General features: G+C 36.8%; 1 protein-coding gene across 2 annotated transcripts in view; it reads left to right on the top strand.

Annotated features, from left to right (window-relative positions):
* Positions 1 to 26,628, top strand: part of Angpt1 (angiopoietin 1) — a 239,538-nt gene that overhangs the window by 117,993 nt on the left and 94,917 nt on the right. For both annotated transcript variants that reach the window (XM_034517224.2, XM_034517223.2), the window contains exon 2: positions 21,688 to 21,843. In XM_034517224.2, the coding sequence (XP_034373115.1) occupies positions 21,688 to 21,843 (156 nt within the window). The remainder of the gene's footprint in view (positions 1 to 21,687; positions 21,844 to 26,628) is intronic.

Below are 26,628 nucleotides of genomic sequence, written 5' to 3'. Positions count from 1 at the left end.
CTTGCATTGTGGAAAGTACAATTAAATGTAAACACTATACTTTCTAATCTTATAATAACTTCCCTATAAATATACCCCATAAAGTAGTCTATAGCATTATATTACAGACCGTTACAGTTGGCTCTTTTGGCTTCTTATTTACTTACCACAAATATATTTAATCACACTTTTAGGATGGAAATAACCTGGGCTTAATCCTTTCAATAGCAAAAAGAAGAAAAATGCTGGCAACCTCCTTTATGAGTTAATGGAAAGGTTTTGAAAGGTAATATGTATAAACCAGAAACACTAATCCTAGCCCTTCACTCTCTTAAATGGGAATTAAGGTCAACATTCTTAAGGCAGCCAACTGAAATGGTGCTAAGTTCAAAAATTCTTCAGTAGAGAAATAAGCAGCCAGCTTTTTATGGAGAAAAAAAAAACAATTTAAGCCTTTAGTATAGGTACTGGTGGGTTTTTTTCTTCTTTCTTCTTCTTTTTTTTTTAAACTAGATCATTATGTTTAAGAGAATAATCAGAGCTTTTTTTAAAAAAATTAGTTTCATTAACCTAATTCTTAATTCTTAGTCGTGTTACTTCATTATAAGTAGCAATAACCAAATTCCCATGAAAGCCCAAGTTCTTCCATCTGGGAACGACAGTCATTTAGAAATACATAAGTCTTTGATTCACCAGAAATTCCTCATGTTCTGAGGAATATGTTTGAGTAACAAGAACAAAAACCTTCTATCTATATGGGGAAGCAGAAACAGGTAGGTCTCTCAGGTTGAGGCCAGCCTGGTCTACAGAACAAGTTCCAAGACAGCCAATGCTGCTTACTACACACAAAGAAACCATGTCAAAAACAAACAAACAAACAAACAAGCAAACAACCTGCAAAACATACACACAAACAAACAAACAAGCAAACAACCTGCAAAACATACACACAAACAAACAGACCCCTTCTGTCAAGCTAGAACTTACCTGTTTGTTTTCTCTGTTCAAGCAGAACCTAATAGCTTTTGGTGTAGATGCTCATCCACCAAGGGATGCTTCCATCTGCATCCCTTTTTCTATCTTCCACAGGACAGAACAGACCAGGGCCATGCTTGCTATGCCATGCTCAGAGTAGTCAATTAGAGAGCGTCATGCTCTAACACATTTTAAAATGCAACTTGAGGATCTTGGATGTTATGCTGTGACAATTTTCTTTAAAGCCTGTCTATTTTCTTCAGATTTCTCCAAATACATTTTCTGATTCACAAAGATAAGTCTATTTTGAACTTGACTAAAAATAGTGTCGAAGTTAATTCCCACTTGAGGGAGTCGGGGATTGAGATACTCAAAAGAACAGTTCGGAAATGGAAAAGGATTTACACATTGTCAGGGGACATTTTTAGTACCTTATCACAGGCACAACATAAATGCTTTGTAAATGTAGTTTGCACCACAGTGAGATGGTCACTTTTTTTTTTTCTATCTGAAATAACTATGACATGTCTTTCCCATCTGTGCCTTAGTTGCAAATGTTTTTCATATGACAATAAATTAAATTACAGTTTCACTGCACACGAGGGTTGAAAAAATATTTCATTATAAAATGTTGATGTTATTCTTAAAATAAGAATGAGCAAACTGAAGCAAAGACATTTTGTAGTGCCTCGAGGTCACTTAAATACACGATGGAGTCGTCACTGAAAAGCTAGTCTTCTTGGTGCAGATTTACAACACATAAATCTAGGAGAAATCATGTCACCAACCCAGAAGATGAGTATTTTTTGTTGTTGTTGTTTAACTCTTATTGGGGAATCTATGAAGTTTAGAAATGTGGATTGTAGTGTTGAGTATATTTTCTGTTTTTGTGAGATCTTCTTTCTCTGGGCCCTTAAAAAGGAAAAAAATATCAACAATAGAAGATGCCATCATGTCAAGTCTTAGCGTTAAGTAAGTCTCCAACTCTATCTTGTAAATATAGCCCACTTTCAGTTATCTGTTAAGGAATTTAACCGTAAATTATGTAAATTAATAATTCCAATCTTTACTTTTTGTCAGAATTCGGGATACAAAGCAGGTAAACATTTTGATATTTTTTATATGACTGTGGTTTCAAGGGATACTGAGAAATCAAATGCTTGCATCCTAAATGACTACCCTCGCCCCTATTTTCTGAAATTGTATTTTTTCACCTCTTACTAGAGGTACATGCAGACATTCTCAAAAATTACAGAAAGTACTTTGTAGCAGTGGTTCTCATTGGGGTAGCAATGTTTTCACCCTATGGATATATGGTAAATAGCTGGAGATACTTTGGGTTGCCACAACCAGTACATCCTTATGAATAGAGAGTCTGCTGAATATCTCATTATACATAAGATATCCACATAATCACAGGTACACATGACAGAATGTTTTCCTGCCCTGAAAATCAATAACTCTGAAATTGAGAAATCCTTTTATAAGTTCATGATTGGACTCCTAATGCCCCAAAGCAACTGTAATTTGTTCTAAGGGTTTCATATAATGGTTTTGTTTCCTATAACAGGTTAAAGTACATGTATCTTCAATATAGAAATCTTCATGTACACTTGTAATGATCCTTGAGATACAACGCAGCAGAATTTAACTGAATACACAGAACACTGTATAGCATTAAAATAATCAAAACAGCGGACTCCATGCACTTGTATGAGTCAATACAGTGAGAGCCATTGTGGTAAAGGGTGGGTTTGGGTGAGGTCCATGAAAGAAGAATTGCAACAGCTAGACTGCAGGGTGAGAAGTGGGAAGATCTAGGAGAGAAGGAAGCTGTTACACACCATTGCCTAGGTTCAATTTTAGTTCAACTATTCCGCACCAGTTTCCTTCAAAAGTAATAAAACTCACATAGGTAGGTACCAATTCTTTTCCTTTGATTCACTTTCAACTGAGATGTCATTTTTAAATTAGTCAAGAGGGAGAACAAGAGTAAAGACACACTGAAGGATTAATAGATTTGGTGACAAATAATTTTAGTGGCCACTTGGGTTTAAGAACTCCAAGATTCATAAATTGCCTCAGTAGTTTGTAGCATGCACTGTGGATTTAACTCAAAGCCAGAAGTAAACTGTCAGACTGTGTCTATAATTCATGATTTAACTTTCTTTATTTTTTCCTAACCTACGTATTCTGTTACTTTGCAGTCTGATTTTATTTTTTTTAAATACTCTATGTAACACACTAGGAAAAAGCCTTCCTGGGCTATCATCCTTCAAGGTATGGTCTGTAACTGCTTGAACTTATGATCTATAGCTGTCTAAAAGAAAAAAATTCAGCCAAAAATACATTGACTTGGGATAATCAATTCATCATCTCATGTAGTTTGTGAGTTACAGGGATCCAAAGATGCCTGAACAACATGGGTCAATATAAGGAGCTGCAGCTTTTGAGACTTTACTGAGTCTGGAAAGATCTATTTTCAAGCTCATTCACTCAGGGTAGGCAGAAATCTTAAGTTCGCTATAGCATTTCCTACTATTATCTCCCCTCAAAATAAATAATTAGGAGTGGAGACTGACACACAAAGTGACAGACAGACACCCACAGAAAAACAGCAGACACACATGCACGCACAGGCACATATGCATGCATATGTGCGTGCATGCATGTGTGCGTGTGTTCATGTGTGTGTGTGTGTGTGTGTGTGTGTGTGTGTTTGACTTGTGCATGCACACACAGGGGCAATAGGTGGTGGTGAATTCAAAATAGAATACATATACTACAAATATGCTACCATTACCAGCCAGAAATTCCCTTTACCACAATGATACTCTCTGTACTGATTTATACAAGAGAATGGATGGCTCATGTCCAAATTGGTAATATATAAACCAATTATAAGGCATTAAATATCAACCTGACTCTCTTCAAATGAACTATGTTGGTTTATTTACTCATGTACAAACTGTCAACATGAAGACTGAGAAGAGAGTGAGGTAGTTAGATGCTCTCATCCTGCTAGCAAAAAGATCTGAGTATGAGTCCCAAAACTCACCTAAAAAGGCCAGATAGAATGCTCAAACTTATAATCATAGAGCTGAAAGACAGAGGCAAATCACTTGGGCTAGCTGGGCAGTGAACCCTAATGAACTAGTAAGAAAATGTATATCAAAAAGGCACACAGTACCAGAGACATGACACGTGTGGTGGTTGAACTATGGCCTCATGCACATAGATATATATTCATCTGTCATTTATCTGTCTGTCTGTCTGTCTGTCTGTCTGTCTGTCTGTCTGTCTATATGGCCTCATTCAGGTGAATATATGTTCATCTGGCATTTATTATCTATCTATTATTTACTTCTTTGTATATCGATAGCTTTGGGCTGCATTAGACAAGATGTATCTAGCCTTTCGCACTGTATACTTTCATCTTAAGTACAATTTTGAATTAAAACTAGAAAGAACTCATATGGAACAGATGAGCAGCTTGGTCCCTACAGTAGGAGAGGGTACTCTCCCTGATCTGCTGCCTGCCTGCTAGTAGAGCCCATTCTCTAATTGGACTGCCCTGTCTGGCTTCAGTGAGAAAGGATATGCCTAGTCCTACAGCAAGTTGACGGCCTGGGTGCGGGGGGGGGGGTATGGGGTACAGGGATTATAGTGGGAGCTGGGAGTGATAGATAGAGGGGGCTTCCCCTTCTCAAAGCAGAAAAAGATGGAGGATCGGTGGATCGGTGGGAGGTTCTGCTAAGGAGTACTAGGAAGAGATTGGGGAGCTAATATTGGGATGTAAGGTAAACAAATAAACAAATTTTGAAAAAACTAGCGAGAACTGACTTATAGTCTATAATCCCCAGTTTTCTGGCTCTATAAAAGACATAATTTTCATTTCGAATGCCTTATTTATAAACTAGATATTTAAACACTGGTCTCTGTTGATTGTGTGAGGACTCAGTGACACAACGAGCAAACTATGTAGCACTGTAGCACATTACAGAACACATAGTGAGAAAATGATAGATAGTAAACAAAGCACTGGCTTCCAGTCCGGTGGTTTTGATCTAAACTAACTTAGTCGGCTGAGAAAAATTTAAAAGGCATCGAGTTGAGCTTTCTAGTATTAAGGGAGTAAAATGAACAGAAATCAGGAGAGCAGATTTGAGCTTCAGATGTTCCTATAATATTATAATACTCTATCTTTTTATAAAACATTTTATTTGTGTGTGTGTGTGTGTAGCAAGTGTGTATATGGTCTCTGTGTGGTGTGTATCTATGTGTGTATGTTTGATATTGGTCCCTCATTGCATTACCGGTATGCCTTAACTTACTGTGCTTCAAGTAAAACATAAGAGAAAGCTGCCATAGCCCAAGATATCTTAGTACTTTTCACATCATGACCTTTTTATACCAGAGATTTTTTATGAGACCCTGGATATATAGATTGTACAATTACTTTGCAAATAGAATACTTACTGTTTATAAACCTTACATGTAATTTATGATAGTTCTTTGGCATATGTACAATTTTATCATGTATTAAAGACTGAAATAAAAATTTTCATCGTAATGAGATGAGTGTTGCTTATTTATTTCTACAAAAACAAATAATCTTGATTGAATATGTTGTACTGAAGTACATAGAATATCTTTAATCCTTTTTGGAATTGATTAATATTTTGATTTTGTATTTTGTAGTGCTGATAAGGCTGTTCCACATAAATATTTAGAACAAAATGTCAGAATTATGTTTAGGTCCATTTCAGAAATAATTGCAAATTCTGTTCTAATCTCAACTCTGAATTCACTTAACATTTTTAAAATAAAAATTTCCAGAAATACAAATATTTAAGCCTCAAACCTTCAAAATATAATGTAATTCAAAAGGATATTAGCATCCTGATTTGTGAAGGTAGGAAAACATTAGAAGTCTGTTTTCTGTGATTAAATAATTAACTTTATTGTACAATATAAAACAACACAGTTCCTATTATGCAGTAGGTGGGGTGTTTCAGTCGATGTTCCCTGGCATCGGTGGTGTTGTTAGAGCATGCATGATATAAAATATGCATGTGGTGTACTCAGAAGTAAGGCCGCAGTGAAGTCCAATGTTTCCCAGAGCAGTACTTCCAGAAACACCTCTGAATCACTGCATTCAAGATTGAATTAATACTTGATTATTGCATACTCACAAACCTTTCATTATTGGCAAATGTTTCCAGACCCTCATATTCAGTGGCCACAAGTGTCACCACCCACTGTTTAAGAAGGTGGCCTCCTAACTGAGACTTCATGATAATGTGTGCTTCCTGGTGAGATGAACCAGCCTACTTGGTCCAGGGACTAGATTTTTAGAAGCTGAAGTATCTTAATGTTTCTTTACTCAAAGTTTCCTTTCTAATAAGAATCTGGTTTTAAGATGAAATTTCACTGCTCGCAGAATGAAGACATTCAGGTACATACACCACTAGCCATAACCATGTACAGACAGACAGGGATCAGTATTTTCCTGCCCCCAACTGTCCAGTGGCAGCAGACACATTAATAGAAGATCACAAGACAGACATCTCCATGAGCACCCTCAATTAGAATGTTTGATATACCAGGCAAGCATCCACAAAGATGTCCCTGAGGTTTTAGAAATTCTAGACATCAGTCTATCTACACAGAGGCCTTACTTCCTCAAAGGACAACACTTGTTTGGGCCTTTCAGTGTCCTTCAAATTGCTGGTAGAAAACAACAAAGGCCACCACCATTTTTTGTCATTTTAATGTCCCATTTGTATTGTCGTCACTTCTGTTTGACAGTTACCATCAATAGCCAATGATTTCATCAGAAAAGCTAACCAAACAAACAAAAATCAAGCTGTTGAAACACTCCTGCACAGACCTTCAGAATTCCATCCTCCCTCTTCTCTTTGTCACACTGCCAGTCATGGACCGCTTCTCACTTGGAGGTAGATATGGACTTGAAAAACTAAATTAGTGATTATTGTTAGCTGCCACTGCCTTCTTTTGACGACTCTCCAGAGTTACACTAGGAATACACTCCCCTTCCATATTCTCAAAACGCTTCCCATTTGCTAAGCTTAGGAAAGTAGAAGTACCTGACATTTCCAAGCATCTTGTAACCTGACAAATATTTTGACATAGCTTACTTCATTTGAGCATGGCAGAAAATTTCTGAGAACATAGATTCTGATTATGCATAATCAGCCTTGTGATCTTCTGATGAGAAATATCTCAAAGAAGTGAAAGACCATAAAGTTCACATGGAGGATAAGTACTGGCAAGTGCATCTCTTAGGTTGCCTGGTGACACATTCTGGGACCTCTCCATACCTGGCTAAAGATAGCCCTACTTGCTGTGAGATTCCACTCAGGAGATTAAATATTCTTGACATTGATGTGAGATACTTTTTAACAACTCTTTAAAAAATTATTTATGCATATGGACATCTACTTGCATTTGTGTGTGCTTGGTGTCCACGTAGGCCACAATATCATGTTGGATTCCTGGGAATGGAAGTTACTGATAGCTATGAGCTACCATGTGGGTGCTGGAAATTAAACATAGGTCCTCTGCAAGACCAGCCAGTGTTCTTAATCACTGAGCCTTGTCTTCAGCTCCCTTAGTCTAAATGTAATAAACCTTTACATTTAGCTGGGCATAGTGGGTTTTATACACATTATATAAGATTTTATAAATATATGTATTTAGCATTCAATAAAATTTATCCTTTGCCAATTCAGAAGATTTTGAATAAATTCTCTTTATTTCAGAAGTTTTGGTTTAGAAACTGTATGTCTTTGCTAAGTAAACCAATTTTAAGATTGTTGATTGGATTTCGTTGCCAAACTTTTAAAAATAAAGTGACTAAAGTTTTTTCTCTAAGAATAATTTTTTCTGATCAGGTAAGTACCTATATGAGAGTTAGGGAAGTGTTTATTTGACATTCATGTTTATTTGAAGAGTGATGGTGTAATGAACTGGGGAAACAAGCATGATATTAAACCACATGCATACTCCTGATGGTATCTCTGTTCTAGATGAGTGGATGATAGAAAGCACTGTTGCTTTTCATCAAGCATAATTAATGTAGCTAAAATAGCATACAGCTATGGTGGTGAGGAAAGATTAAGTCATCTTGACATGAAGTAGCATTACATATTTATAATATATAATAGCTGTTTTTTGAAGTCCCCAAGTGGTCTACGATATCTTTATATCTTGACCTAATTATACTTTCAGTAGAATAGTAGTGAAGGGGAATTTTCATTGTTGCTGGGAAAGCAAAACAAGTATAATGACTTTCGTTTTTTTCTTGTAGGATGCTGATTACCAACAGTTGGGATTCTTTCTCGCTTTCTTTTGGGATCCAGGCAACATAACAAGGCTGTTAAATACAAACATACAAACATACAAACATACATACACTCAGGCATTCATACATATGAATATACGTGCATAGTTCACCAACTAAGGGTCTGGGGGCTGAGCCAGGGATGAATTGTATGGGTTCTAGAGAGACTTGGATTGGAACTCCGATTCTAACACAAACACTATGACTGGTCATGACACTTGGCTTCTCCTGTTCAATCAGTCTGTGATCACTGCCATGCCTGTCCCACAGGGGGGTGGGAAGAGAATTGAAGGAGATATCTAGGGGCTAACGAGGTGATTGAATAGTTCCAGGCACTGGCTGCTCTTCCAGAGGACTCAGGTTAAACTCCCAGCATTTACATGGAAGTAAATAACTGTCTATAAATCCAGAACCAGGCAACCTAATACTCACTTTTGACATTTGTGGGCAACACACAAACACACACACATGATGCACAGACATATACAATGAAATATCAGTATACATAAAATAATAAACTTTAAAAAATAAAAGCCAATAATATCTAAAGAACTTAGCCATTGTCTGACTCTTGAAAATCATTCTCAGTGGAGATAATTTAAGTAGTTTTTTCTATTTAGATTTCATGTGTGTAGCATTCATATGCAAGTAGCATTACATATTTGTGCTGTTTTTTGAAGGCCCCAAGTAGTCTGTGATATCTTTATATCTTGACCTAATTATACTTGTGAAGCTAAAGAGTCACCGTGATGAGAGTTGGAGGGCAATACTGTAGAAGAGCTCACTGGGAGGGGAGGGGCTTGCCCATGGGTGGCAGCAGTGCTATCCATGATTTCTCATCTCAGAAGCCACTCAAAGGAGACAGGTTGTTACCACTGCTAGCAGGGAAAGCCCCCTGAGCACATTTGATTCTCTCTCTTATTTTTCTGCTCTGACTGTAAAGTTAAACTCTTGCGACTCACTTGTTCTTGCAGTCGCAAGAGATGGGTGCCATTCACAACTTTTCTTCTTCCAGTGCATACAAATGTGCTCTTAAATGTGCTTACCATAACTTATGTGCTAAATATATCACATTGTATACTGCTCATTATGTAGAGCAGAAACGGGTTTTTCTTTGAGTCACGAAGACCTAGTAGTTTTTAGTCACTCTGTGCCTTGAAATCTAGGCTTATTCTCAAAGCTTAAGATGTTGGGAACACAGTCTTTATAGTTGTGGTTGTGGTTATTTTAAACCCTTGATGTAGTAATTTATGTTTGAGAACTATAGAATCAATTTTTAGTTCTGGTAACTTGGTTTTTTTTTTTCCCTCAACCCTTAATTGCTCTCTCTGGGAAATAGCTATTTGCCAAAAATAAAAATATTCATTCAGATTCTTGAGATGTAGTTTTTAAATGGGGGAAGATTCATCACACAGCTCTCTTTCAGTTCCACAGAGAAGAAATCCTGGGGGCTTTGTGAGAATCTGAGAAATAATGTATTCCTTCTTGCTTCTGAGATAGAACTCAGCATACCACGAACCCGAAGGGTTTTGAGCCTCTCTCCAGAGGGGTCAGACTACAATTATATTTTATTAACAGTCAGAACTTTTTAACCTAACTCAGTCATTTAATTCATTATAAAGCTGTATAAATAATAAGCTTTCTATATCCAAAAAGCGTAGTGTTGATCGAAAATAAAACATTTGAAAGAACCTTACCACCAGTCATGCAAATAATACTTTTAAAATATTAAAAACACATTACGCACTGTGGTGTATTATTTTGGGTATGTACCTGCATAGTAAAAAGCCAACTTGAACTTTAAAATAAAAATTATTTTTGGCTGAGTGGCAGAAGACATTCTGGTCATCCATGCAATGTTTTATTTCCTATTAAAAGATAAAATATACAAAGCAGATATGTCAAAATGAAACATTTGTTAAGTATATTAAAGCTCCATGTAATGTATTATGGGTACTACATGATTTTAAAAATATCTCTAGGGAAGAAAGCCAATATAGAGGAAGAAAGGGGAGGGGGAATACATAATACTACGGATTTTTGAAAACCCCATAAGAAAACATACAATTTTATGCTTTAAAAACATGTACACATAGTTTGAATGAAGTTAAGCCACATGGGGTGATAATGCTCTCTGTAAAAATTAAGCTCCAGTACCAGACATGAAAACCTTCCTCTGGGTTGTTGGTTAGGAGCCTGAAGGAAACTCCCAACATAATATAAACTATTGCCATTGCCTATGATTGCTTTCTAGACCTTGACCCTGTTTCTGAAGTCAGCACAAATTTCCAACAGTAGATTCATAGTTACAATGCTACATCTCATATGCAAGCCTTCCTCCTTAGGCCAAGTTCATAGTGCTGGAAAGACATGCAAGTTGCCAAGGGAGAAAGCAATTGATAGCTCTATTCATCTGTAATGGCTACAAACCTGTGTGAAAGATTCTTAAGGGCACAATAGTGACATTTATATTTTGAGGCAATGAACAGCTTTCTAATTAGTCCTAAGGTCTACTCAATAGGGAGAAATGTATGTCTGATACTATAAACATAGCCAATTACCATACCATTACCAATTAGGTCATGCTTCTAGTGGAGAACTAGTAAAATATCTAAATATATTCTAAATACACATCCTTATAGCCACAGATAAGTGTTGTTCTCATTCATCTCCCATCAAAGAAGCTTCTATTTAAGCAGAAGGAGACCATTATAGAATTCCACATTAGTTGAAAATACAGACAACTGACCACGAGATGACAAGTCCAAAGTAGTATCTCTATAACACAACACCTATACCCAAGACTCCAAGATCATAGAAGAAGGAGTCAGAAAGATTGTAATAGCCAGAGGATCATGACATCTTCTTGAGATAGTGTCTTCTGTATGTGACAGGTGAACAGCAGCCATGAAATCTCAACAGTAAGGATACCTCAGCCAGATCTGCAATATGACAATACCAGCTGGCCATGCCAACATGGGTGGGGGAATTTCAAAAGACCCTTCCTCTAGAGGAAAGGCTACACAAGCAATTAATGGCTACTGAGAGAAGCATAATCAACCTTCTTGAGGGAAGAGCACTTGCGGGGTTATCGAATCCAAAGTGGTCAGCCCTATACCAGTATACATATGAGGAACATTAAAAGTATTCATCTGGCTGTATTCCCTAGGGCAATTTAAGTAAGAACTACCCAAAAATATGATTGAAGAAGAAATAGTTGGACCTCACACATTTTGCCTTGGAATGTTTCTTATATAATGTCATTGATAGTTTTATGATTGTTCAGGCTTATTGCAAGTCCAGTTAAGTAATCCCATATTGTAAGAGAAAACACATAAAAGCATGGGCACACACACACAATTGTCCCATTTCTTTTGCCTGTGTAAGCTGAAGAAAGAGTAATTTGAAGCTTCATATTTGAGATACATCTTAGATGATAAAAACAACAAATGGAGAGATTTACTTTATGAAAAGAAATAACATAAATAGAAAAGACATCTTCAAAAGTCCAAAGGCTGAACAAAGACATTGTACTGGAATGAAGCTTTATTTAATAACCAATACCGTTTAAATTTCATACAAAATACCAGAGGCAAATAATGGCAACTTTCTACTTACCAGTCATTTTTTTTGGAAAAATCTACAAATCCCTAAATGAAGACTTATACAGTTTTGATATAGAATATGCTATCATCTACTAAATGTTAAATTTCATAGTATGTCCTAAAATATTTCATTTAATGTAATTTTCCTTAAAAATTGCCATCTTACGCTATTATTTTCATTTCTGTTACTTGTCATCAGAATTCTATGTTTTTATGTAGAAGTTTGTCTTCATTTTTAAAGAATAGAATTTCTTTTATAGAGTCCATTTTACCTATCTATCCCCATAACTTATTTTCTGCACAAGAAGTCTGTTGCTCACAGGAGATACTTTCCTTTTTTGTTTAAGTAAACCAGAATACATTTTGTACAGTATGTGTAACTGCTAGAAAAATGAGGCATGCTATGCTATTTTGTGGTTCTTCCACTTTCTTTTCATTTAAATATAAACTAAGAGTTTAGGAATAGGATTGCTAGTTTTTTTATTTAGCATTCTGGGCCTGCCTCCAAAGGTTAACAAACACCATCTATAGTAATTAAGTTTTTTATGTTCTAATATTTAAATATTTAATGATTATATAAAATTGTACATATTTGTGTGTTACTATGTAATATTTCAGTAATTCACATGGTTCTGATGTTTAATTATTTTGAGAATTTTATATATTTTGATTATATTTTTCTCTTCCACAACTTTTTCCAGATGCTTTTTCTCCCAACTTACCCAACTTCACCTTTTTTCTCTCTCTTTTAAAAAAAATAAGAGCAAAAAAAGTTACACCATCAAACACTGAGTTGAATTTGTGTAATTTTTCAGAAATATTCCAAAGGAAAGTATGTATTTATTGCTTTCATTGGATCTTTAAGAACAGCAAAAAACTACATAGAAATGAGCCTAAGAAACATGAATGTAGAGTCACACATATATGCAGACAATAAATGTGTATGTGTGTGTGTGTGTAGGTACTTATGCTGAGCATATTTGAAAATATAAAAAAATGCCGCTTTGAACCTTGAACATGAATCACATTGAAAATCCAGCATCAAGTTCTTGTCCTCCCTGTGTGGCCTCAGTGACATGCTCTGGTTTCTTGCTGATTTATTACTGGATTTCTGGAGAAGGAAATTCCAGGAAGTGGTTAGGAAAGTCAGCTTGCTTTAGCAAGCACAGTTCCCTATGTATGGTCAGAGCCTCTTGGTGACCTTCCTTCCTTCCCATCTTCCCACCTCTCAGGTTTTTCATATGTGTGCGTGTGTGTGTGTGTGTGTATGTGCATGCATATGTATGTGTATGTATTGTATAAGTATATGTGTATGTATACACACACACCAGAGAGAGAGAGAGAGAGAGAGAGAGAGAGAGACTCAATGTCTGTTGAAGAATGAGAGACATTTAGAACACTCAGTCCTAATGGAATGTCTTCATCAAACTTTGCTGGTCAGGGTTTAGGGAGTTCTGGGGAAGAGGAGGAGAAAAGATGGTAAGAGACCATGGGATGGAAGACACCAAGGAAACAGTGTCTTTCAGACACAAGAGGACTGATGCACATATGAAATCCCAGAGACTGTGGCAACATGAACAGACTATGTTCAAACCAGACATGGTTGCACTACTGAGAGAGGGAAGTGGACTCATCCTCCATCCCTAATCGAGAAGCTCTCTCCAAGTGACAACCACTTTGCAAAGGAAACAAAGGAAATATTATTTATTCCCAATGTAGTCTTACTGAGTATATAAACCACACTTAAGGAAAGGTCACATGCCCAGCAGTAGATGGTCAACAACAAAATGGATTCAATGGTATCTCTGCAGAATTTTTGGCTCATTTTGTTTTATTTGTGCATTTTTATGACTTACTGGTCTTTTACTTGTATACTATTGTATGTCCAAAAGAGTTCTTAGAGGAGAAAGTTGAGTTGTGTTTTAAACAAGACCTAGCTCAAGAGAGCAGGAAGTATGGTAGACCAAAAATTCTAGTCAAAGTTTTTTTTTTTTTTTTTTTTTTTTTTTTTTTTTTTTTTTTTTTTTTTTTTTTTTTTTTTTTTTTACAAAAACACTTTGTAGAGCTCAACAACTTAATATTTGATGAGCAATAAATAACCTGGAGATTTCATGAGCCATAGTGTAAGACTGAGATAAGAAGAGAAAAGAAGTTACAGAGTATCAAGAATCTTCTATTATGGTGGTTGGGATGTAATTTAGTGGTTAAAATGCTTGCTGTATAAGTATGAAGACCATAGTCTGAATCTTTAGCACCCATATAAAATTCCATGTGTGTTTGCACATACATTTATAACTCTAATGCTGTGAGAAGCAGACATAGAAGGATGATTGGAGATTGTTAGCTGCTGCTTAGCACCAAACTCGTTGAGAGACCCTGTCTCCTGGGAACAAGGTAGAAAGCACTCCTGACAGCTAACTTTTGCTTCTGTACACACCATACAGCTCCGTGTGTGTACACTGCACACACATACTACACATACACACATTTAATTTGTAAAAGAAACGAAATAAAAAAAGTTCTATACTGATTAAAGAGATGTGATTTGACTGACAGATAGCAGACACCATTAAAAGAGTTTAAGCCTGGAATGAAAAGGCCAAGTTTGTGCTTAGATAGACCCCTCCGGTCACACTGTGGATGATGGATTGAGGAAAGCAAATCTGGAGTCAAGAGACCAGTTATGTAGTCATTAACAGACCTAGAAGAAAAATGATGAGTCTGACCTCAGCTGGAGGCTGTGAGGATAAAGGGATAATGTAGGGAGTGAGCAAATGGGAGCACAGACCCAGGCTTCCTTCAAGAGATTGATTGGAGAAAATGAAGAATTGACAAGAGGATTGCCTGTGGCTCGGAGGTCGGATAGGTGTAGTAGTATTTTTCATTGAGAGAAAAAACACAGAAGGGAAGGCATATTGTATAGGAAAAGGACAATGAATGTCTTTTGGACAGGATGGTGCCTGGGGATTAAGAGATTCAGATGATTTTACTCTTTATCTTAAAACAGATGTGCCTGCTCTGAAGGGTTGACCCAGGGCTTTTCTATTTTGTTTCTGGTACCTTGGCTTCTGTACTGCCAATAAGGATATGGTAGGACACACTTTATAGATATTAATAGATACATCCCTGCTTCTTTCTTCTATGATAAATTAAACTAATTGAAATTGTACATATTCATACCTCACAACAGGAGTTCTAAAAAAAAAAAAAAAAAAAAAAAAAAAAAAAAAAAAAACCTATGTTAGAACTCCAGGAAACATTGGAAGAAATCTAGTAGTCTTTAATTTAGTAGATGATGGTCTTAGGCCCAACTACTTTGAATGCCCTGCTCAAGATTGTGGAGTATATCAATGATTGGACTTGGGATAAATTCCAGCTATCTGACTCCTTTTTGGCTTAAGATGCCTTTCACATATCATTGCCCTTTGAAAGAGTATAGAGGGAAAATTAAGCAGACACTAATTTCTTAACTATGATATTTTCATGGTGTGAGAAGCTGAGTGTGAAAGAGGTTCAAGGGCAGTGAAATGTGCTTGGGCCCAGGTCATATCTCTTTTGTTTGTACTAATGGAAAATGACTTTCTGTCAAAAGCCCAAAAATACTGATTTAAAATATTGATTATCAAAGTTCTTGTAAGAGCACCTATTCATCTGGATTTTGTGGCATTTTTTTTGAAGTCTTTTGCTAATGTTTCAGTAATATACTGCTACTCCTTTGTGGGTGGTATAACAAATATTCACTCATATCTTCAGTATCCGTAACTAGGAATATGTTACTGGTTGACAGATTTAAGTATGTTTATAGGAAGAAGTGTAGGTGCTCAAATGTAAGCTCTGGCACTATACTTCTACATGTTTGTTTCCCACTGAGCTGGATCCTGTCAGGCACAGGCTTAATTCACAGTACACACTTATCACACATGTGCTTGAACTACACTGAACTAAAGTGGGGTCTAATGAGCTGGAAAAATTACAGAGTTCAGTTTATGCCCTGCTGCTTATGGAGTGATGCACAAGAATCAATCAATGGGTTCATATAGATCAATGACAGAACTATCTGGAAGGCTTTAATGCTGGGAAGCAAAGGTTGAGTCTAGAGCATGAATGTTGACATTCTGAAATGTGGGACTCAAGCCAGACACCAGCAGACATAAAGCAAGCCAAGGAGCCAGAGCTTTATAGGGCATGTGAGGTGGGCCAACAATATGGGAGCCAGTGTTGGCTCAACCTTCAAATATAAGACTGATGTTCCCAGTCATCAATTGTCTGCAACCTGGTATCTGCCATTAATTACTTCTGTCACTTTGTTTTCTATAACTTCTTTGAACTTCTTTCACTGTGTCCATAAAGTGAAGTTTCTTATCCTAAAGGCCTCAGATACTAACAGGACTGATGTCAAGATACAGGCCAACACAGCAGCCGAGAAGAGAGAGACTATTTTGGATGTTAGCTAAATATATCTATGGTCTAGGAAGATAATTATCCTAAACATAGTAAAAATTAAGTTGTGTATTCAAAAATCTAAGAGCAGAAATTCCTTCAAATAATATAGTTGCCTCTAGTCATTTCTTTTTATAAGACCATAAAACTAGATATAGCTGAATTTTCAATATTGCCACTGATTTATGAAACGATGGTATTAGACAAAACCATCAACATTTAAGACATTTTTTGAAGTTCTTTACCTTTTTGTTTTCCCATATTTACTCATCTATTTTGTTCCATTGTTATTTGGCCATAACTGAGTAATACCATATGCACCCTATTTCAACCAGGGTCCACTAAGTCTATAACATATTTTAAGCCAACATGCCTTTGTCAGATTTTATAGGATTTAAAATATTGTTTTTAAAGACTTACATAGAGGAATTGTATTCTTTGTGCAAGCCACTTGAAGAGACCCTTTGAATGTAGATATGCCAGAGAATGTATTGCACATACAAGAAACGTCATAATCTCACTGAGACTCTGCTTATCATGATCATGAATTAACAAAGATTTTGAGCCTATTAAGGAATTTTGTTCATAGCTGTAACAATGGAAAACAGCCTACCTCTCATCCTCTGCTAGCCATAGGGTCCAAACAAGCAATTTATAAAGAAATTACAAATGACTGGTAACCTTGACTTTTAAAAAAAAGTTTTGTCTTTTACAGTACTATTAATTATTTTCCCGTTAGTGAATTAAGCAAATAGCATAACTTGGACTATTGTGAGCATTAAATGAGTTACAAGTTGATAAGTCTTAGAATGAATTTAACGTCAGAAAAAGATTCTTAGGCTATTTCTTTCTCTTGGTATGGTTTACATAGTTTGTAAATAATACAATAGACAGAATAAACATGATATGTCAATTGTATCAATATAGCTGACAAATGAAGTTCTTCAGATACCTGGTCCTCCCAACCCACCTCAAATTCATTTGGCTGCTTCTGTAGGAAAGCTGGGTGAAAACAATCACCCTCCACCACTATTTTTCCCAAATAGATCACAAGTAAATGAATCTTCACAAACTACCAGTGAAATTAATCATCCAGTCAATCAATTTAGCAGGAGACCAGTGAGTACAATTCTGAAGGTAGAGAAACATCAGGAGGTAGAGGACTTTGATTTCTATCAAGTCACTTGGTTCACAAGCAATCAAAAGGACCAGCTTTTCCTTTGTAGGGTTAGTAGAAGGATCAAAGACGAGAATTTTTGTGAAAGTTCATTATAAATACTAAATCACTTTATAAAGGTAACATTTCTTTACATTAAAAATGTCACTGATTTTTATTTCAATATTTGATCCGGATTCTGCATCCCCTCCTTCTTCCCTTGTTGGATCATTTTTTTACAAAACTCTGGAGACAGACACTGACAGTGGTAATAAACCAAATAACTTTATCATTCAAATGTCTCCACATTATTCATCAGCTCTTGTGGTTAGTGATGTCTCAGCTTCAGCTCATCCTTCAGATATTTTTAAAATGCTAAGTCTTGATGTGGAATATATATATATATATATATATATATATATATATATATATATATCTTCAGAGGATATATGAAGACAATCAAATTTGTTACAAATCCTTCCTGAATGTGGCTGATTAGGGGCATCAGCATGGATTTTACCGTTCTCTATCTAGAGGAATGTTTAGAGATAAGATGAAAGCAGACCCCATATTCATCACACATCGTATATTTGATTTTAGCCTCCCCCTCTGCCTTTAAATCAATGGCATCTGGTTCTTGCTACTTAAGAGTGCCATTACTTTCCACACTAAAAGGCAGTTAGTGCTGGATATAGCAGCCCCATTTGATTAAAAAATAATTAACTAGAGTTATATGCATCCCAGCAGCTTAAATGAGGGTTTCTCTTTTAGTGGGGGATGTACTTTATTTCTACAGCAAAGAGGGCTGAACTGGGAAGCACCCTGTGGTTGTGATAGACATTGTCATGACACAGTCATTTTGATTTGATGATCTAAAGTTCTGCATCTAATAGAGAAACTCAGTAGTGAAGAGTGGTCAACATTTAACCGGTTGATCAATAGGATCACAAAGCAGCCAAACCTTGATGTTTCCAGTGTGTCCTTCTCTACAATGCCTGGGGCACCTCATTGCTTTCAACAACACAGACACTGGGAACTATTTTCTGTGAGACAATTGTATTACAAAGAACTGATATTTTTATCTGGTATTTTAAAATTATCAAGCAGATAATGTAATGGAGACCAGTGATTGGTGAATTCCTTCTCAGAGGTGGAAGAAAATTTACTTAGAAAGTCAAATTATTATTTGAATTTTTTGAAACCATGAAATCTGACAAAGTAATACAAGTTTGGTTACCTGAGTGAGTAATTCTTTTGCAACCCCACCTCACCATTTTGTGACCAATGTAAAGCTGAAATAGCATGTAAATTACATTTTTAAATTAGAAAGTCTTTTTCCTACTTATCAATCAGGTGTATTAAAACAATGTGTTAGTGACACTAATGATTTCCATTCTGACTCTGGTTCTTTCTTTGATGACAAACTGTTTCCAAACAGTTTTTATACAGGAGGTTCTTCCATGGAATAAGTTTTAACCATCACTTCTTCCTATCCTGAATCAGGGAGCTATAAGATAGTTTTTAAAATATCGACTTTCTTGTTGGAATTTTCTAGAATGTTGTACCTCATCTGCATTTAGAAAATCTTCTCCTGTAGTTTTGAGAAATAATCTGAGGAACTATAATTACATGTAAAGGTAATTACACATAAGGTCCCCAGATAGTTCTGGCTCCATATGAATGGTTAAGAATGCTAACCCAAAGTGAAAAAATATTGTCGAATTTTAATGATTATAGGTGAGTTACTTAGGGTTCCTAAGTTTCCACTGTTCCACTTCTAAAACAACATAGGACAGGAAATTTCCTTAACACTATAAGATTTTATCCTATAAAGAGAAAGCATAGTCCAGTGCTTGCCATGCAAGAGACAGATGATCAATGTTGGTTATAAATGGCTGTTGTCTTCAAAATGGTAACTCACATGCCATTTTATAGAGTTTGCATGAAAGCCCAAAATTTCCTGGACAACAAAGGATCATACTATTAATGTTTGCCTGTCAGAGGCTTCTGCTACACATCTATCAAATGTAGTAGGCCAATAATCTTTTAATTATGCTAAAACATAAATCAATGTGATTGAAGAAAAAAAAGTACCTTGGCTGCTCAAGGGAAATTATTGGATCATGCAACTTACAAGTGGATGTCCAGAGGTCAATCTGATTAAAACCATGCTTGGATCTGGAGGCTGGGAACATTCCTTCTGTCTGTATCACCTGGTTCGTCCATCTCTCTGCTTTTTGTCTGTCTTTTTACCCCCTACATTGCTTTTATTCCTAGGCTGGCTTGGTTTTTGTGGCAGAGAAATTGAACCTCTGCAGTACCAGGCATCTATATTGCTTATCTAAAAATCTCGGAGGTGACGGTGGTTCTCTTGGAAAGAATTATGAAACTGGGGCTTAATAGCATTGCTTCCTATAGTTTTCCATCTTGGAGAAACTTGTATGGCAAACTAAAAGCAAAGCACTCTAGTTCTCCAGGTTCAAACATAAACATACTCTAGGATCTATGATGGATTAACTCCACCCTAAACACTAATTCTTGAAAAAGGCAAAGATAATTTTCCAAATGACAGTGAAGGGCCACCATTAGGAATATGGAATGCAATATGAAAGACTCCCACTTCTTTAACCTAGCCTTTGGTTGTTGAAATGAGGTAATTTAATGAGAATAAACACAGGATTTGGCTCAGAGGACACATATTTTTAAAAGTAACTTTCAGATATTTTGGAATCTATTTTGCATTTAGAATAAAGGAGGGTTGACTTATATTGATAAAGTATAAATTCAGAATTCATTACCAATCATATAAGTGATTTTAGTCATGTTCATCTGGACCAGAGTCAAGTTAGATAAGTAGAAATAGGCAATGGCTGGAGTTAGAAGGGAAACTGCCAAAATTTCTGAGGGGATTTTACACTTAAGACTGTATTTATTGCATGATAATGATACTATAGAACTTACAATATTCATGTATTATAGTTCACTGAATCAATAAAAAAAAACATAGCTGTTAATGATTTTAAACTCAGCTTGCTAAGCAAGACTTGGCAGAGCTACCAAGTGGTTAAAAGTGTTTGTATGAGAGTTAAGGAGTTCCATGCTCAAGTCCAAGTCTGACTGTGTGTGTGGTGTGTGGCCTTGGACCTCATGTCTCTGGGATGTAGTTTCCCCCACTGAAAAATTAGGTAATAAAATGCAGTCACCACACAGCAGTGGGGAAGCGTTAAGCACACTGACAGGGAAGTGCTCGCTTCTGCATTCTTCAAGCAATGTCTATGGTTTTTCATTCTCCCAGGTGCCTAACAAGCTCCTACTCCCAGCCCCATAGTCAGTCACTTAATAATTCTTATCGGCCCCTGTGGTACTATGATTTTAATGCTCATTGGGTTCTCTGAGATGGTATCATAAAGAAATAAATTTTACCCACAGCAAGAAGGGCAAATGATGTTTTATGAATTGTAATTTCAGTGCCTTCTTTTTGAGCTTTCAAAGGAGCAAGGAGAATGGTTAAAGCTAGCTCTTGGGCTCTGCAGCTCATACCATACATCACTGGCAATGTTTCAGTGTTTTCAAAGGCTTTTTTTCACGAGCGCCTGCCCTCCTCCTACTTCCTGTCTTTTTCTCCCAATGTGACCGGTTTTTACTTATGATTCTTAAGCAGAGGCAGGATACTGAATTCTTCTGTGATGAGCAGTCAGCATGGTAGAATCAAAAGCAGTAAAATTTACCTTTAGGTTATTTGCTAAGTCACCTGCATTCTTGCTAGGTAACCCTGGGTTGTTTATTGCCTTTCATGTTCTATTTCCTTGGCTATTACAGAAAGAGAGAGAGAGAGAGAGAGAGAGAGAGAGAGAGAGAACAGTCTCATTCACATCTTTGCAGTGAGGGTTAAATGAGAACATGTCCACAACAGGAGAGTGGGATACAAGTGAAAATTTCCATTATGATTTGTGATTACCGTGAGTGTGTGTGTCTGTGTATCCAGAGTGTTAGCAGCTGAATTGGTGCGTGTTCTGCTTTCATTCCTCAACTCCCCAACATGCAGAGGCTCTCTGCCAGATGGCTTCTCTGCCAGCTGTGTCTTGTTTTGTCCTTGTAAATACTGTGTGCCCCAACAGGGAGGCTTTACTTATAATCTAACATGCCTTGTCCTTTATCTCTTGCAGCTTGAGAATTACATTGTGGAAAATATGAAGTCGGAGATGGCCCAGATACAACAGAATGCGGTTCAAAACCACACGGCCACCATGCTTGAGATAGGAACCAGTCTCTTGTCTCAGACTGCAGAGCAGACCCGAAAGCTGACAGATGTTGAGACCCAGGTATGTTCTCAGGGCCAGAGTCACATACTCAACCAGAAGATTATTTTAAAATTAGTCTTTAGTTTACTCCCTAAACTCAGAGCACATGTCAGCATGAGATTTGGGAAAACATACATTTTTGTTTATTGGTAATAACAACAAGTGTTTGACATGTTCTGTGTGCCTTAATGAGGGTGCGTATATTTAGGTTTGCGTGTGTTTGCAAAAGGAGAGCAGCTAAAACACCTAATCAGCTTTAAGTTCAAATAAACACTGCAGCTCCCAACTGTGATATGACTTGTGTAAACCAAAAGAGTCACATGGCGACTATTGATGAGCTTTTTGACCCGTCTTGCTTTATCTCTGGTAACGCATTAGTGATAGTGGCATCTGCAGGAGCTTTGTGAATTCAGTGAACTGAAAACTTCAGGTCCTCTGAGCAGGAATTAGCATGAGTCTGCATATACCTGCATATTTGAGTGGAAATCAGTATAATGTAAGGATGCTTTTAAATGATCACTCTCATAAATATACTAACAAGTGTCATATTACTGCACTGGAAGATAGCCTGTTAATGCAGTTAACTATGGATAGTGTGATTCCATTGTAATAGCATTCTTAAACTTGGGGTGAGGCATGGCTTGGTTCCAATGTGGCTGAATTCTATCAAGGCTAAGAATTTGCATGTATACATATGCTAGTGTAGGCTATTTCTACTTTATTTAATTGTGTCAGTGACAGTGTAGATCATATGTTGATATTTAAAGAGAAGTAGCAAAGATGCTTTGTATAGATAAATCATTTTGTATAAAATACATGTTAGTCAGACAAAACAAAAACAAAGAAACAACAAAGAAAACCAAACAAAATAAAAAATTCACAAAGAGTCATTTATGAAAACCACTTAAGGTCTGTAGAAAAGGAAGATGTTCTGATCTTTCTCATTAACACAGTTATTGAATTCTGAAGTCTCCATATTTTTTCACTGATTAATGATACTAATAACCAATTAATGAAATCAGAACTCAAATGCCTATTACATTGGAGGAATAAATTATGTAGATTTTGAAAAGACACCTTTTTCTGTAGACCACTATCAGATATACAGGAAATACAGGAAGTAAGAACTAGATCTCATGACTGAACAACTTGAGATACATTGACTCATTTATAATCACATAAAGCAATCATGCTGATTTATAAAATATTGATTTCCTATGTTACACACAATGAAACTGTAATTCTTCTCTTACTTTATTTAAAGCAGAAGCCTTACCTCCTGCTAGAAACATTTTCCTAAGTTCAAACCCGGAAACACTGGCAGGTGAGATGGTCCAGTAGGTTAAGGTGTTTTTCACCAACCTTAAGGACATGTTTTCAACTCTCAGAACTCATATAATGGAAGGAGAGGACTCCAGAACAGGTACACACACACACACACACACACACACACACAAACCTTTATTTATTTTTATGTCACTTCAAAACTCTCTCTGGTATTTTTTTTTTTTTTATTCTTCTCTTATCAAGGAAGTGCTGGGGTGGTGAGGAAAAAAAGTCTCATCAATATTTTTAAATTTTTTGAAAGTTTTTTAAAGTAGCAATTTATTCTACATTCCAAAGACTGGGAGACATGTACTTTCTGAAAGATAATACAGAGAAAGCAATGAAAAAAGAGAAAATAAAACTCCCTGTGTGGAACAGTAAAAATTCATCATAAAGGCCAATTAAAGTTTATTAGATATAGTAAGAATATTTTTAGGATAGACAAACTAAAAAATAATCATGAATTCTTCAGAACTACCAACGGTAGGCAATTAGACATGGGAATAGTAAGGCAGGTCTTATTGTGCTTTGCGAAGTAAAGCCCTTACGTTCTTATCTTCCTTAGAACATGTTGTAGTCATTGGTGTTTACACACCAAAGTTTTCTTTAGCAAGTGTGTATCTGCATGGTGCATATTTGAACTCTTGAGACAGGATATGATATGCTTCAACTTAACCACGAAAGTGCACCCTATTCCTCCAGCAGAATCATGTTTCCAAAATGAATACTGAACACTCAGTGCCTTTACACAATTCACTTCTAAGAACTTAGAAGCTGACGGAGCCTTCTGATCGGTCCAGGTTTGTTCTGGTATTTTGCTCTGATATTCACTTAACTTGGTTTCACACTTTATGGTTTGCTTTCCTGAAAACTGACTTCAGGCTGTTCAGAATCTGAGGATCATGTAGCAAGAGCTTTGCCCACTGTATGCTGCCTTGGCTCTCACATGATGATCTTATAAAGATAAGCTTCTTATTGCTTACAAGTCCTCTGTTGACCTTCTAGATTTGAACTTTCAATGGTGGTGTGAGGGCTGTGGTTTTGCTGCACACCCAATGAACATTATAATCAGAAAAAGGGTCCTGTGACGAACACATCTAGAAAAGATTGCTGGCCTTGGGGGTGATAATGAGAAATTGTAACCAGAGAAAGGCCTTTCTTCCTCCACAGCTCAGAGGAACACCATTCAGACTTATCAGTATCTGTCAGCATCTCTTCTCCTTCAAGTTCCTCTTTTGCAAAAAGAAGTTGGGATCATGAATTATTCATGTGCCTCTTCTGTTGAGTAATCTCACTCTCACTTTGTCCTTGGGCAAATTTGGTTTAGAGAGAATTTATCAGATCAACAAACCAAATGAAGTTCTACGTTTAATCATCCCCTTGGCTGGCTCCGTCTTAATCAATCTTACACACATATTAACTAGTATCAGCAAATACCTCCAATAAAGTATGTAGTATTTTCATTCCTTGTTGGAAGATGAGGAAACTGAAATAAAGAGCCATAGAAAAAGTTGGTTCAGATGAAAGAATTTCTGACCATTAAAGTGAGCATTTAAAGTTAAGCAGTTTGGGGTCAAAATTGCACATATTTAATATCTCTCTACCAGTGCTGGCCTCTGTCCTGTGGTTCTGCCTTTTCTCTGAGATTTTAGGACTATATCAATAGGTGCAAGGAGAGAACAAGAGTTAACTCAGAGCACAAAAACAAACGTAATATTCTTAGCGCTACTGACAGTCTCTTATATGTAATGAAGATGTCATGACTTTGCTGCTTATGGAATGGCAGTCCCTTTTCCTTCATTCCCCCCCCCCCCGCCCCTCAACACCATTCTCTCAGGTGCCAGTGACTTCATCACATGTAGCCTTCGAGCTCTCCTTGCCAGCGGCCAGCTGTGTCAACTGTAGGGAAGCGCTTTAGATGGCTATCTCAAGTTTCCTTCAGTCTCCAATAAGTTCCAGCACTATGGAATTAGAAACAGAATTTAATCACATTTGAACAGATGTATTTTACATATTTCCATGATGCAAGATGTTCCAATAAGTGACTTACTTGAGCCTTACACTAATACCTAAAGCAGTCCTTATGTCCACTGATTTTGAGTTAACGTAGTAAAAATTTTCTAGATCAATTCACTTTCTGTCACATTTAAAACATACCTTTTGAGTAGGCTGGTGTGGGAAGTCTACTTGAACAGTGATCCCAGCTGCTGGACTCTCAAGCCCATCAGGTATTGGTACAGAGACCACAATTCTCAACAGCCATTTCTAAGCAATGACTCACTGTGGCAGTATACTTAGCGTTGTTCCCAGGAGCTTTAGAACTTTGCTGACACATGACTTTGGCTAATGTTTTCCCATCGCCTGTTGCATATAATTACAGCCGTCTTGAGGACAAAGACTTCCGTCTACTACCCCTTTCCACAGCTCTCTTCCTCACTGAGGTAAAGCCTGCACCTCAGTCTGAAGGCTGACTCTGGCTCCTCCCACTTGGTTTCCCTCCATAGACATTTACTCTAATAAATTCCCTGCACATTTAATCCCACTTCTCTTCAGCTTCTCAGAGGTCACTAAACATGCTGCCTGCTTGGACGACAACAGCACAGTTAGAAATTTAAAGCAGTTCAGAAGTAGTCTGTTGAAAGAACGCACCTCTCTAGGCAATAACCAGTTTCTTCTCATGTCTGCTGTCAAAGGCCGGCTCTAAAAATTGAAGTCTTTTCCTTGATGAGGACATAGTTGAATAAACTTTAGTCCTTGACTTAGCTAAAATGATGGTGAAGTAAATTAGAGAGGGAGTCATGTAAGGAAAATACATTGGTAATTAATTTGCATAAAGCACCAGAATAAGACTCGAAAAATTCTAGCTCAATTTGACTGGCCGTCCTTTTTGAGGCCGCATTAACACAGCCACATTTATCCATGCATGTGTTGTATGTGGCTGTGTTACTGTTCTCACAGCAGGTTGGCTGAAGAAGAGTTGTAGTAAAGACAATATGGCCTATATGTCAGGGTTTCTTCTCCCCTCCTCATTGCTATGACAAAATATGTACCAGACACAACTTAAGGGAGTGAGAATTTAGTTTGGCTCACAGTTTGAAAGTACAAAATTCATGATGTGGGGAAGGCCCCATGATGGGCGTGTAACTGGGAATGCTCACATCTCACTAGATCAGAAAGCAGAGGGGTCTGAGGCTACAAAAAGCACAAGTTACAAACCTGAAGACCTACGTCTAGGGGTCCATTTCTTCCCCTGAGTCCCCAAGCCATAAAGATTCTATAATTTCCCAAAACAGCATTGCCAGCTGGAGACCAAATGTTCAAACACATGAGCCTTTTGGGAACATTTTACATCCAAATAATGACAGCTCATTAAGCTAAGTAAGATAGTTACTACTTGGCTGTTGAATAAAAAAAAATCTAACTAGCTCTTCAAACACATGTTAATTGGAATGTAAGGATTTTCTTTCCTTTTTTTTTTTA

This window comes from Arvicanthis niloticus, chromosome 13 (genome assembly GCF_011762505.2).
Source record: "Arvicanthis niloticus isolate mArvNil1 chromosome 13, mArvNil1.pat.X, whole genome shotgun sequence".
NCBI lineage: Eukaryota > Metazoa > Chordata > Mammalia > Rodentia > Muridae > Arvicanthis > Arvicanthis niloticus.
The sequence above is the reverse complement of the archived record's forward strand: the minus strand, read 5'-3'. Positions and strand labels throughout refer to the sequence as shown.